This window comes from Hordeum vulgare, chromosome 2H (assembly GCF_904849725.1).
Source record: "Hordeum vulgare subsp. vulgare chromosome 2H, MorexV3_pseudomolecules_assembly, whole genome shotgun sequence".
Taxonomy (NCBI): Eukaryota; Viridiplantae; Streptophyta; class Magnoliopsida; order Poales; family Poaceae; genus Hordeum; species Hordeum vulgare.
Window position 1 is genome coordinate 623,058,550 of NC_058519.1, and position 12,673 is coordinate 623,071,222.

Here is a 12,673-nt window from a genome sequence, read left to right on the forward strand (position 1 = left end):
TCTTCATATGCTTCACATTTCATAGGAAATGAAAATTAACCTAAAATTAATGAAAAAATACCGTATAAAACAAAGGACTTCTCTTTTTACCTATTCCTATTCATAGGATTTGAGATGCATGACATATTCCTACAAGTTTCATATTCTTATGATATTCCTATCCTATGGACCAAAGAAGGCGGGTAGCCTAGAGACCAAAAGCATATGAACCTACACACTGTCACGTGATGATCGATGTAGGCCAACAATTTAAGTGGCGCGAATTGCCTTGTCAAACAAAAAAAGCAAAATTGTGTTCCATGCAATTATTCAATCGAGAAGGAAAATTATTTGTCCATTATACAATACATGGCACCAGCAGCTGCCAAACAACATGTGATGAAGATTGCACATATGATGATGTTCCATTGACCCACATCCTTGAGAGTTTCAATTCCAGTTTCAATGCAGAAAGGCCGCCTAATGAATATCAAATGGGTAATGAAATAGCACACATGTTGTCTCATGAGAAAATACATTCAGAGAAGCTTCGATGCCACATGCGACAGCTCGTATTTGCCCTCTACGCGGTCCATGTTGAGGCCCCGTACCCATGCGCTTGTATTTGCTCTCTACGGTGCTCATATTTGATTTCTGAAAAATCTCCTCAATCCCTCCTCCCTCTGTCCCTGCACTTTATGAAACGCCGTTACAGAAAAATTCCATCTATGTTACCTCGTGCCCTCCTTCTTTTCTCCCCTAATAATAAAGCACGCATTTTTGCAAAAACACCCTTCGACTTTCCGGTATTCAACCCGCGGTACGTTTTTAAGTGATAAAAACAGAAAAACGTTTCGTTTTTTAGAAAAGCCCCTGTAGTACACGTATTCCTCCGCGCTCCCCTGTCCTCTCCTTCGACCAAACCTCCCACCTCGCCGCCCGATCCGACCCGTCGGCGACCCGCCGCCGCTCTCGAACGTCGCCGATCCACGGTGCAGATCCCGCACGAGGTTTGCTCACCTCATAGGCTCGCGGGCGCAGGACTGCCACGCCTAGCCGGCTCTTGAATTTTAGCGCACGCGGATCTGGTGGGTGCTGCTGCCTCGGCAATGTCGAGGGTCCGGGACAGGACGGAGGACTTCAAGGAGTCCGTTCGCGTCGCCGCGCTCTCCCATGGCTACACGGAGGTGAGCTCATATGCCGCCTCGCATACCTACGCCATCTCTCCTCTGCGCTGGAACCGATTGCACATCGCTTTCATCACGGCGATATGTCGAACTTCTGACTAACGATCTCCTTGGTCTGTCCTGATGCATATCTTCAGAATTATATGGCCCTGATCCGATGATGTTCTCTGCCATAGAATACTCACCATGCGTGCAACTTGCTTTTCTCCTGCTCGATTTCGGACCCCCTTGGTTGATGGATGAAGTAGAAACAGACTCCAACCTTGTAAAGCAACATATGTTCTCATCTTTCCAGCCATCATTGCTACCGATCCTGGCATCACATCTCGATGCAACTCGCCTTCTGGCCATTGCCGGCAAGCTGCTGCCCCTGAAGTAAACTTTGAGATCTCTTTTCCGTGCGTAGGGTACTCCTCCTCCGGCTGCTCTGAATCTTTCTTCAGAAAAATCAGCACTCTGAGACAAGCCTCGCGCGCTCCGGCTCGGCCTCCTCCGCCCGTGCGTATTCACGTCGGGCTCCCTCGTGCACGCCTACCTCCGCTTCGGCCGCGTCTCGGAGGCCTACGGGCTGTTCGACGAAATGCCCGAGCGGAACCTGCCCGCATGGAACGCGATGCTGTCCGGACTGTGCCGCAACGCCCACGTGTCAGAGACGGAGAAAGGGTCGTCACCATGTTCCAGGAAGGCTACAGGGCTTTCCAGGTCGCCTTCACCAAGATCATGGAGAAGAAGCTCGGCGACAACCCATTGGTTGGTTGTTACTCCCCTAATTATCAACGTTTTTACATTTCTCTCATGGTGATGCATAGCATAAAAGGGGGACTAACACCTTTTCTTCTTGTTGCAAGGGTCCAATTCTGTGAGCGGACAAGAAATTGGTCGACGCCAAGTTGGCCGAGGAGGCGGACGAGCACAAGTCCAAGGGAGAGGCCCGCAAGGAGAAGCGCATTGTATGCCACACCTTACTCGCTTGCCCGCCAATTCGACACGCCATTAGTATGTTTTTGTGTTCAGGGCATGACCTCTTGTTTTGTGGCGAATGCAGGCTGCGCGGAAGGGTCATAAAATACATGAGAATGCTATTGACAACAAAGAAAAGATGCTTATCAAGGTTGCAACCCAAGTTGGTAATGTTCTGTTTTCTACCATGTCATTTTGCATGCGTCTCATATCAAACTTCTCTAAACTCACGCTTTGCCCTCAAACATCTTTTCATGTACTCTATTGATGATGTAGTTGTCAGGTTGTTCAATGAGGTAAGCGCACTTGCCTTTCCTTAAGTGCTAGACATACATGTTGCTCTTTTTGTTGTGAATATAATTATTCAATATAGGGAGCTTCCATGGACTCTTACCTTAATGGAAATCTGTGGTTCTAATTGTTTTGAGCATTCAGGAAAATATGCTATGGCACGATAGTTGTTTCTGAAGACTTAGGACAGGGCTCCATGATACCTCTCCCATATGGCAATATATGGCAACTCTCATACTCATCATACTCGGTTCAATTCTCTGTATATATTCGCGGAAGAGATTTTCTTAGTTCAAACTGCAATTAGTTCCACACTTACTTACCTACTATGGGCTTATTTGATTCAAAGGGTTCCATTAGGGGTTTGGAGGATTTGAATCCTTAGGAAGTCTTCTGGTGTAGGTTATTTGATTAACTTTATTGATCCTTAAAAATTGGGACCTATTGGTACATTTAGGTTCTTTCCTAAATATCCCCTTGCACTCTATTTTGTATATACTTAGGAAAAAATCGTATTAGCTAATTGGTAAGTCTTAAAATTTGTTTTTCCTTTCCAGGTGAGCAAGCGACAGACTAGGAAAGGTTTGAATCCATCAAGAAGTAAAGATGTCAAATGTATGACCTTTTCCTTTTCAATGCTATTCACTTCCTTCAATGTTTGAAGATTCATTTGACTCCTTCGTCTACTCTTTTGTACTTCTAATTGGTGGATGGCCAAACTTTGTATTATCGTTATCTATTAATTATCTGGAAAAGAAAAGCGTTAGTGTGCATGGGACAACTCAAATAATTAGTCGACAGGATGATTGAACATGTTTCTTGTTAGACAGAACAGTAGTCTGAAATACAATTTGCTGTATGCGGTGCCAGTTAGCACCACTATTACAATCTGATTATCCCAGCCTTATGCAAAACATGTTAACTGCCTCTTCTTTCCTTTATGCTTTCAATCTGTATCCAAGAATGAAATACCAGCATGCACCCATGACCCCTTGTCATGACAATATGAAATATAAATTGGAAATTCGGGTGTTGTTATTTCTAAAGTTTTGTAAGGGTATTTGTTGTCTTAATCAAGCTTGAAGAGAATTCTGTGAAATCTTGTTTTCAAACATCTCAATTGCGGAGCGAAATTTGTGAAAAACAATGAATATTAGAGAGATGTCATCGCTAAGATAGTATCCCATGTTGTAGTTTCGACCGTTGACGATGTAGTAACACGACGACGGTGATTTCCCGTTGCAAAGCCTTTTGAACACTCGAGATTGTTGAAGCATGTTGATATCGTTGTGAGAACCCGACATTCGAAAGAAAGCATGTCAAATTCATAAGTCAGGTGGCCTCGCGCCAGCGGAGTGGATGAACGGCAAGGGGCGGCCTACATTGGAGGTACATCGAGAGCTCAGCTCCACAAGAAATGGAAGGGAGGGGGTGGCCACCATTGGAATGGGGGGAGTGACGGGAACAAAGTGAAGAGATAAGGACAACTTTTTTTCTTCGAGAATAAGATGAGGAGATTGTTTTTTAGAAGAAAATGAGGAAAGTGCTACGGAGGACGCGTTTTATGTCTCGTGCGGAGGCTTGGTGTCTACGCTCAGAGCAGCTCACTCGCAAGAGCTTAGCAAGTTGTGCAACACACAATTTAAAATATATATTATTTAATTTATTTTTCGAAAATATGTTGTACACAAAAATGCTATTACCCATCAAAAAACAAAACATTATTACCACTCAATAAAAATGATAATTATTGTTAAAAAAGTAATCCAATTTTTATGTAAGCATTACATTATATTTTAAAACTTTAAAAGAAACTCCTTCCATCCAAAAATAAATGTCTTACATTTAACATTATAATTTACATTTAATATTTAATGGCAAAATAAATAGGTTCTGCATTTTTTCGAGCCCGGTGCAACGCACGGGCATTTGTACTAGTCTGTACCTAACCATTGCCTTTCATATATCTTTGTTGACGGACGGTCACAGACACATATTGTCCCGGTCTCCTCACAGATTTGTCATGTAGAAAAAAAAATGTGCAATAACTAACTCACGGTCTCCTCACAAACACACACACGAATACCGGATTTCATGTAGAAGAACGATTCAGTATATACGGAGAAGCATGTCAGTATGCGGAGGGATAAACAATCTGGTGTGGGGTGGTAGCCTAAGGGCTTGCTTGAAATCGGTGTAATACTTTACATCCGGATTTAGTTTACACGTGTATAATACCGACCGTAGCTTGAATTTTGCCTGGAATAGAAACGACGTCTAGAGGCGTGTAAATTATTACGGAGGTATTGACGGTTCAAACGACAATCCAAGCGAAGCTTAAGGGGACTACAAAATATATGAAACTAGACACGGTTCAAGTGGCGCGGCAAGCTTCACCGGTGGGAGAGTGATGCAACCGCGGCAGCGGGTTACACGTGGACAGTCGTCTCAACATGATCTACCTCGGGATCATCTCGTCGCCCAACATGATCTACCTCGGGATCATCGCCATAACCAGATTGGACGCCTCAACCAACATGATCCTAGTTTCGCAATATGTTTTTTTAGAAAATCATAGTAATTTAAAACCTCTGTATTCTAATAGTGGGCAATGAATATTTCGGTTAAAACAGCAGCTATCTCAGTTTTAGCAAAAGTACAAGGTGTTTGGCAAGTGCAGTTTTTCTTAGTTTTGACTACTCGTTGCATGGATAATCCTAGATATAGCTAGCTAAACCAAATTGAGCTACATCAAGGAGTTGTACAACGACGCGATCAGCTTGCGCTAACTAACGGCGTCGCATGCCTTTAGCCTTGTCATGCGCGCGCACATCTTCCAGACGCTAGGATATGTAGTTGAGTTATCTTGGTTGGATGGTTAGAGGTATCCCAGCCCAGGATTTAAGTACCCGTGCTCACATTTATTGCCGAATTTATTTTAGGATTTTCGACGATGCGCATTCAGCGGGAGGAGACGTTTTCGTTAATGACGAGACGCTTACGATGACTTCGTAAATCTTAAGATGATATATCAGTTCAGTTTCTCGAAGATGTTTATAGAGGTAGGATGCGTGTGTACGTTTATAGTGTTAAGCTTCATGCATTAGCCAACGCAACCAAAAGTCCGAACTTATGAAAATGGCTAGGCAATCCACATATAGTGTAACATATAGAAGTGAGTGTATGCATGTGTATATGAACGCTTGCGTCTGTATCGCGTTAAAAAAAATCTCTGGCAACATGGAGTCAATCGGCTAACTAGCTTAGCCTGATGTGTATAACTGTGCTGCAAGATCAATCTAAGCCTTCGCGCGTCTGATTTTGTTCCCAGCCATATCGAACGTCTAGCACTATCTAACCTACATGTTGCGTCTTGTTGCACTAAAACAATAGTCAAGGATTGAAGAGATCAACGACGGAGTAGTGGAGCTTCCCAGGTGGTAATCATGATTTCGTGGCTACGGAAGAGATGGAGGAATGACATGATTTCGTGGCTACGGAAGAGATGGAGGAATGATGGGTGACGAGGATAGGAAGAAGATGGACTCAAACAAGCGTTTCTCAGTTTACAAAAAAGATGCTGGCATGAAAAAAACCATGGTTTTGGATACACCGCGGTTTGTAAAACTAAAGTATTTGTTGATGCCAAACACGGCAAAGTATTTTAAAATGGGTTTCTACAAAAACCATGTCATTTTCCTAAAATTCCCAAAATACTAAGCAGCCAAACACAGCAGTATTTTAAAATGGGATTTCTACAAGGGGTAGAACTTCCATAAAAAAACAAAGTAAAGGATAAAACAGAAAAAGTTACACTTTTTTCAAAGGTGGCAGCACAGAGCTTCATCTTTCAATGCGCTACTAGCGGCCAACCAACAGAACAAGATAAACGAAAGATGAGCTCGCTTGGGATCAGAGCCGGCTAGTCGAGATCGATTGTCGTGGTCCTAGTGGGATCCGCCTGACCTGTCACAAACCCTGTTCGTCGGTTGTATATTCCGGGCCTGTTGGGCCGAGCGATATGTGAGGTCTTGGCGGCCAGCATCGCGACAACGTCAGACATGGCTGGCCTGTTGTCGGGTGATTCCTCTCAAGTTCAGAGCCTATGTCGGAATCAGGCCCAGAGAGGGGAGGGAGATTCACTGTTGAATCAAGAAGAGCCATTTTACTGTCCTGCTCCCACAATCCCCGTGCCTGCAGAACAGATTCACTCACATAATTCTTGATGCTATGGCCAAGGTCACAAGAACAGAAAAACAATGGACACAAGACTGCAGATAGCTCAGAAGATGTAGTGTGTACTAACACGTGAAAGGAGTCTCTGTGTCTCGCCATTCCTTTGTCCGCTAAGGATTTCCAGCAACACGACTCCGAAGCTATAGACATCGCACTTGAGCGTCATCTCCGCCCGCAATGACTCTGGCGATGCGTATCCACTTTTTTTGCAACTCAGACATGACACATCAGTAAAACCATCTGAGGTCACTCAACATTTGGAAACGAAATAAAATCATGCAAATATGACCACAGAGTAGAGTGGCTTACGGTGAATTGACGATGGTGAGGCTCGAGTCCGCCCGCTCGGCAACGAACAGCTTCGCGGTGCCGAAGTCGGCAACCTTGGCCCGCCAATTTTCATCTAGCAGCACGTTTTGAAGCTTCAAGTCTCTGTGCACGACACTCTCGCCGGATCCCTCGTGCATGTACGCCACACCTTGCGCGATACCATGGATGATATCCAGCCTCTTCCTCCAGCTCAGCGTAGCACGGAGGCTGGGTTCACCTGCGACGCACAAACATGTTTTTGCTGTTAGCAAACTAAATGCAAAGACATACAGAGGAGAACCTAATGATCTACTTTGATAATAGGCAAGCCAAGTTGTACAAGTATATTGTACCAAATATGTAGAGATCGAGGCTTTTGTTGGGCATGTAGACATAGACGAGTATCCCCTCGTCACCTTCGTTGCAGTAAGCAAGGAGGTGAACAAGGTTGCCATGCCGGAGCCTGGCCATCACCTCCACTTCTCTTGTGAAATCACATTTACCTTTCCTCGTGCGAGCAGACTGCCTAAGCCTCTTCACCGCAATCGTTCTCCCGTCAGGTAATTGACCCTAGTGATTGTACAATTGTTAAGCTTTATGTTAGTTAACCTATAATCTCTTAAGTAAAAGCTTCCTAATTAAACCCCTGCAGAGTAGACCTGAAGTTGATCAAACAAGCAAATTGGATACAAAGCATTTGGGATCAAATGGATGTGCGTGCACCTTATACACTATGCCAAACCCTCCTTGACCAATCACATGGGTCTCGGAGAAATTCAATGTAGCCTGCTTCAGAGTGTACAGATCAACTAATGGAACTGTCATAGCTGAACTTTGAGGAATGCAGTCTGCAATTTGAGCCAAGTCAGCGCTATGGATTAAAAACACAAGTGCAGTAGCGAAAAACAAATAGGTTAAAAATTATGGCAGAGTACCGTTTAGTCGTTTATGTGAGATCTTATGCTTCCTTCTCCAGCAAAAGATGAAGAACAACACCACTAGTATTATAGCAATAACGGAAGCTATTGGCCAAAGAACAGTCACGATAGCAAACTTCGAGCTCTTTAGCGCAGCTATTACATAAGAAAATCATGTCAGGTACAGAGCCTCAAGTTAATTTCAAATTTCAGATACTTCCGGTATGATTTTGCAGACAGATAAATCCTGATTAAATCTATCTAATTGAGCAAGTATACGAATGTAACGAAAAACAAGGTACACAAATTGTAATTACTGCCATTTGTTTCGTACCTAGTTCAGACTCGGCCAGCCTGAGGTACAGATCCTGCCCTCGATCCACATAGCGAAGATCGACCATGTCACCTGTCCAAATGATGCAGCCACTGCCACCACCACCACCTTCTCGGATCTTAGCAGATGCATAGGCAAGGCACGAGCAGTTGGCGGAGCACCTAGCCCTGCACTCCTCCGTTGAGATGCTCATGTCCACGGACGCATTCTGCGTGTCTGGCAGCTTCACGCCAGGGACCAGCACGAATCCGTCCGCTGCCGTCTCGTTGCCGCCGCAATTCAGCGGCACGTTTCGCCCGCACCCGCCCGAGGTTTCTCTCATGTACCATGCCGGTGGAGATGCGGGGCTGAATCCCTGCAGACAGCCACAGAACGCCGACGACACCGCGCTGGCGTCGCACAGACCGAACGCCCCGCACTTGCCGTAGGCATCACACACGTCCCTCGGCCCTTGGAAGAAGGTCTTCCACGCCAAGCTGCCGGCGTCCCACACCAGCCGCCTGACCACGCCGGCATCCATCACCACCACGCGGGTCAGGGGCGCGCCTGACCTGGCGGTGTACCCATACGTGATCTCCGACTTGCTGGCCGTCACATACAGCGGGAAATCGTGCGCGTACGTCAAGGCCTCCGGAACGCCGTTAAACCATCGCCCATTCCACGGCCCCGTGCGATACACCTTGGCGTCCCGTTGCCACAGGACAACCTCTGGCAGTCGAGTGCCGTACTCCAGCACACGGCGGTAGCTCCCTGGAGACGGATCATCCGGCGACCGCCATGACGTGAGGTACCACTCGTCGCCGGTCCACAGGTTCTTGCCCATCTTCATGCCAGGCAGCAAGGTGTTCGACGGGTGGTCGAACGACTGCCACAAGATGGTTTTGCTCCTCTGGTCGTGTACGACTAGGTTGCCGGACTCCAGAAGCTGTGCCTCCACTGAAGAGGTGTTGGGGGAGTTGGATGACCACGCCACCTCGCCGGAGCCGTCGAGCAGGAGAAGGTCCCCCGTGTCGCTGGCCACCAGCAGCACGCCAGCGGTGTCGTTCAATGGGCGGTCACGGTTGGCCACCCAGCAAACGGCCTCACTGGACACCGAGAACCATATCCCGAGGTATCTCTTGGCCGACGCCCCGGGGGAGAAGAATCCTAGCGTAAACGTGCCGCCCGCCGAGACGAGCGTCTCGCCGTCAGTGACATTCTGGCCCTTGCCAAACGTGTCAGTTGCACCGGAGTGCAGTTTACTGCCATCAGTAGGTACCTTCCTCCTAATCCTAAGCAAAATATTATGGCTAAATTGGCTAAAGGAATGCACCAACAGCTAAGCTAGGTTACCGTACTTATCAAGGGGCGATCTGATACAGGAATTCTTTACTACTACAGTAAACGCTAAGACTTTGACTGACAGCTAAGCTAGCCAGATCAGAGTTTGAATTTGTCCACTTATCCTCGATTGGAGGGAACGAACTAGATGTGGTATTTTTACATATATATAGAAGTTGCAAGTGAGCAACTGCAGATGCTATATATATATATGTGTCCATGCAGCTTTCCCCTTGCAGATTAAGGAACATGCAGGTTCTAGTGGAGTAGTATTTTCTGCATTCAGATCTAGCTAGCTGTAGGCTGCGTTCCTCTGTGACCGTTCAGATAAAATACTACAGGTCCATGATTACGGTAATATGGTCAATCAGTGAGTAAGTCAACATGTCAGCTAGATGTACGAAAATTTGACTTTTCGTATCGAATTTTTTTAGTTACTGGATAATCCTAGCTAATACTAGCTTGATTAACGAGAAAGTACTGAATGAGGAAAAACTAAGGCTGTGAGTATTACGAATGGACTATTATATAACTACTAGAGATTTAGACTTTTAGTCACCAAGGTCCTTGGTTATTACTATGTAGAAGTCAAACAATGGTTGGTAATCATATACTCCCTCCGGTCCTTTTGACTCCGCATATTAGATTTGTGTCAAGTCAAACTTTGCACTCTTTGACCAAATATATATTAAAAAAATTCAACATCTAGAATAACAAATGTATATTCCTTGAAACTACATTTCGTAATGAATCTGACAATATTGATTTGGCATTAACTGTAAATGTTGATACTTTTTTCTATAAGTTTGATCAAAGTAAAGTAGTACTTTGACTTCCAGCAAAACTTATATGCAGACTAAAAAGGACCAGAGGGAGTATATTGTCACATTATTGTGGTTAATATCCAGCCACTAAAGCTATTTAACAAGCAACATTGTGATCATTGATGGCTAAAGTTCCCATGAACAATTACCAATACTTACTTGGAAATAGTGAGTCACTGAGCAAACCCAAATCGTAGTCGTTCGCAAAAAATAAAAAAATAAAAAAAAAATCGTAGACGCCAAGAATCCAGAAATTTGAAAACAATTACCTGTTGGGCAATTTGGCGAACACCTTGCGGGCGTCTACCTCCTGGCCGGACAATTGGGCAACCGAAGGTGCACGAGGAAGGGGAAGGAGGACAGGCGACTGTAAGCAGCCCCTACCGTGGTCCAGCCGGCGACGGGAGCTCAGGGCGGGTGACGAGACGCCGCAGGAGATGGAGGAGGTGCCAGTGGCGGATGGTCATTGTGAACCGGCGGCCTCATCAGTAAGAGAGGAGAGGCAGCGGAGCGAGCTAAGGCAGTTGGATACGGGAGCTCTCGCGGCGCGGCCATGGCGGCGAATGAGTGCGCCCGGCAGCGTCTTGGCGGCGGCACCGTAAATGTCCTTGGCGGGAAAAAGGAACTTCAATAAGTGATGGCCTTTGCGTACAAAGTGCATTTTTACTTTCCTAATGACTTATCAGAGAAAAAAACTTGTTTTCAGCCTGCTGATCGCTCACTCAAACTCAACCGGGTGTGCAACCGTCGAATCAAATCCAATCTTACAGTGCGCGAGTTAGAATCCAAAAATGTCATCCATGTTTTACTTCTTTCTTACCCTAATGCACATTTCTCACCTACTCTTATAGACTAGGGGTCTCTGGCCCTGCTCAGTCGTATTTTGTGAGACAGTTCAGGGGAGGATTGCTTGCTCAGCTATCTATCTGTTGCACAAAAGCATTCAGTGAAATCAAGCTACTGTTTGTTACGCCGTACGGGGTTGTTATACCACCGAGAGACAATCTGTTGCCAGAATAATGTGACCAAAAAAACCTTCATCCCGAGCAAGGGCCATTGCCCGGCGCACTGCCAAGGCTTCAGCTAGTTCTGGTGCCGTGACCTCACTCAGTAAGATGCTCGCTGCACGTAGCCAAGCGGGTTCCTCTGTGGTCCCTGATCACGACACCGATTCCCATGCGTCGAGTAGACGGCACTTCTCTGAAATCAGCACGAATCAGTCGTGGCCTTAACCATGTCGCCCATTACCACTCCTCCTCGTTACCATCTGCACCCGCGATGCATGCTCTCCCTCACACTGTCACACACCTCCGGCCAGCACGAGCTCGGCGCCACACCCATGCTGCCACCTCTAGTGCTGCGAATTGGAGCGAACCTGTGTTAAGGGCCTCTTTGATTCACAGGAATCTGAAAACACACGAATAGAAAAAACATAGGATTAGAGTGGCATGCCCACATGAATCCTATAGGTTTAACAAAGAGTGTTTGATATGGCAGAAAAAACAAAGGAATTGCAGAAAGAGGTTGGAGTGGATGTTAGATTTCCTATGAAATGTAGTACAAACGATTTCATAGGAAAAATTTCTGTGAGATCCAATCCTTTGAATCAAAGGACCAACGTAGGAAAAATTCCTAAGGATTCCTATCCTCTAAAATTCCTATAGAAATCCTCTGAATCAAAGGAGCCCTAAAAGTCGACGCCTCCGGGGCTACGAACATGGGAGATCCGGCGGTGCCGCCTCGCCGGGCATGCGAGCCGGTGAGCAACAAGGGGAAGCCTGCTGTTGTCAAGCCATTCCGAAAGGAGGCAAGGTTGACGTCCGCGTGGGGCACGATCACGACCACAACAGTCGGGCGCGCCATGACAACAATGATCATGCCGCAAGGCGTGTTCATTGATCATCGCAATGCTTCGACGACCACGGCGATGAGATGTGTCAACGACTTTGGCAGCTGCAGCAATGCTTCAGCGACCACGGTGAGACCTCGTGTAGTAACGGCGGTGATGATGGCGGACACACTACAAGGTGTGCTTGGCTGGTCATGGGAGTGCTTCGACAATGTCGACGGCCACCACGACAATGTTTTGACAACTACATCGATGAGGCGTGTCGTAAGTCGTGATGGTGTCGGTGACCACGGCCATGCTGCGAGGCGTGCTTCACTTGTGATGCAATGCTCTGACTGCGTCGACGGACACAACAATGCTTCGACCTTGGCGATGAGGCGTGACGCAACGACATCAACGATCGCGACCATGCAACGAAGCGTGCTTCAATGGTCGTTCCGATGCTTCGCCGATGTCGGTGGCCGTGG

General features: G+C 46.3%; 2 protein-coding genes across 3 annotated transcripts; one reads left to right on the top strand and one right to left on the bottom strand.

Annotated features, from left to right (window-relative positions):
- Positions 1–855: 855 nt before the first annotated feature.
- Positions 856–3,172, top strand: LOC123430920. 2 transcript variants are annotated; one of them, XM_045114750.1, is made up of 6 exons: positions 856–1,166; positions 1,573–1,916; positions 2,015–2,116; positions 2,212–2,293; positions 2,403–2,422; positions 2,975–3,172. In XM_045114750.1, exons 2-6 carry the CDS (start codon positions 1,747–1,749, stop codon positions 2,976–2,978), a joined length of 378 nt encoding a protein of 125 aa, XP_044970685.1. In that variant the 5' UTR covers positions 856–1,166; positions 1,573–1,746; the 3' UTR covers positions 2,979–3,172. The 2 variants fall into 2 exon arrangements, with proteins under 2 accessions (XP_044970685.1, XP_044970684.1); XM_045114749.1 differs by lacking the exon at positions 2,975–3,172 and adding an exon at positions 2,562–2,968 and having other exon boundaries at positions 894–1,916.
- A 2,880-nt stretch (positions 3,173–6,052) lies between these two features.
- On the bottom strand, positions 6,053–10,824 carry LOC123428804 (G-type lectin S-receptor-like serine/threonine-protein kinase At4g27290). Its single transcript, XM_045112944.1, has 8 exons — positions 10,742–10,824; positions 8,214–9,511; positions 7,898–8,035; positions 7,686–7,810; positions 7,316–7,532; positions 6,963–7,200; positions 6,724–6,853; positions 6,053–6,611 (listed from the first exon to the last, which is right to left on the bottom strand). Exons 1-8 carry the CDS (start codon positions 10,822–10,824, stop codon positions 6,387–6,389), a joined length of 2,454 nt encoding a protein of 817 aa, XP_044968879.1. The 3' UTR covers positions 6,053–6,386.
- Between the last annotated feature and the right edge of the window lie 1,849 nt (positions 10,825–12,673).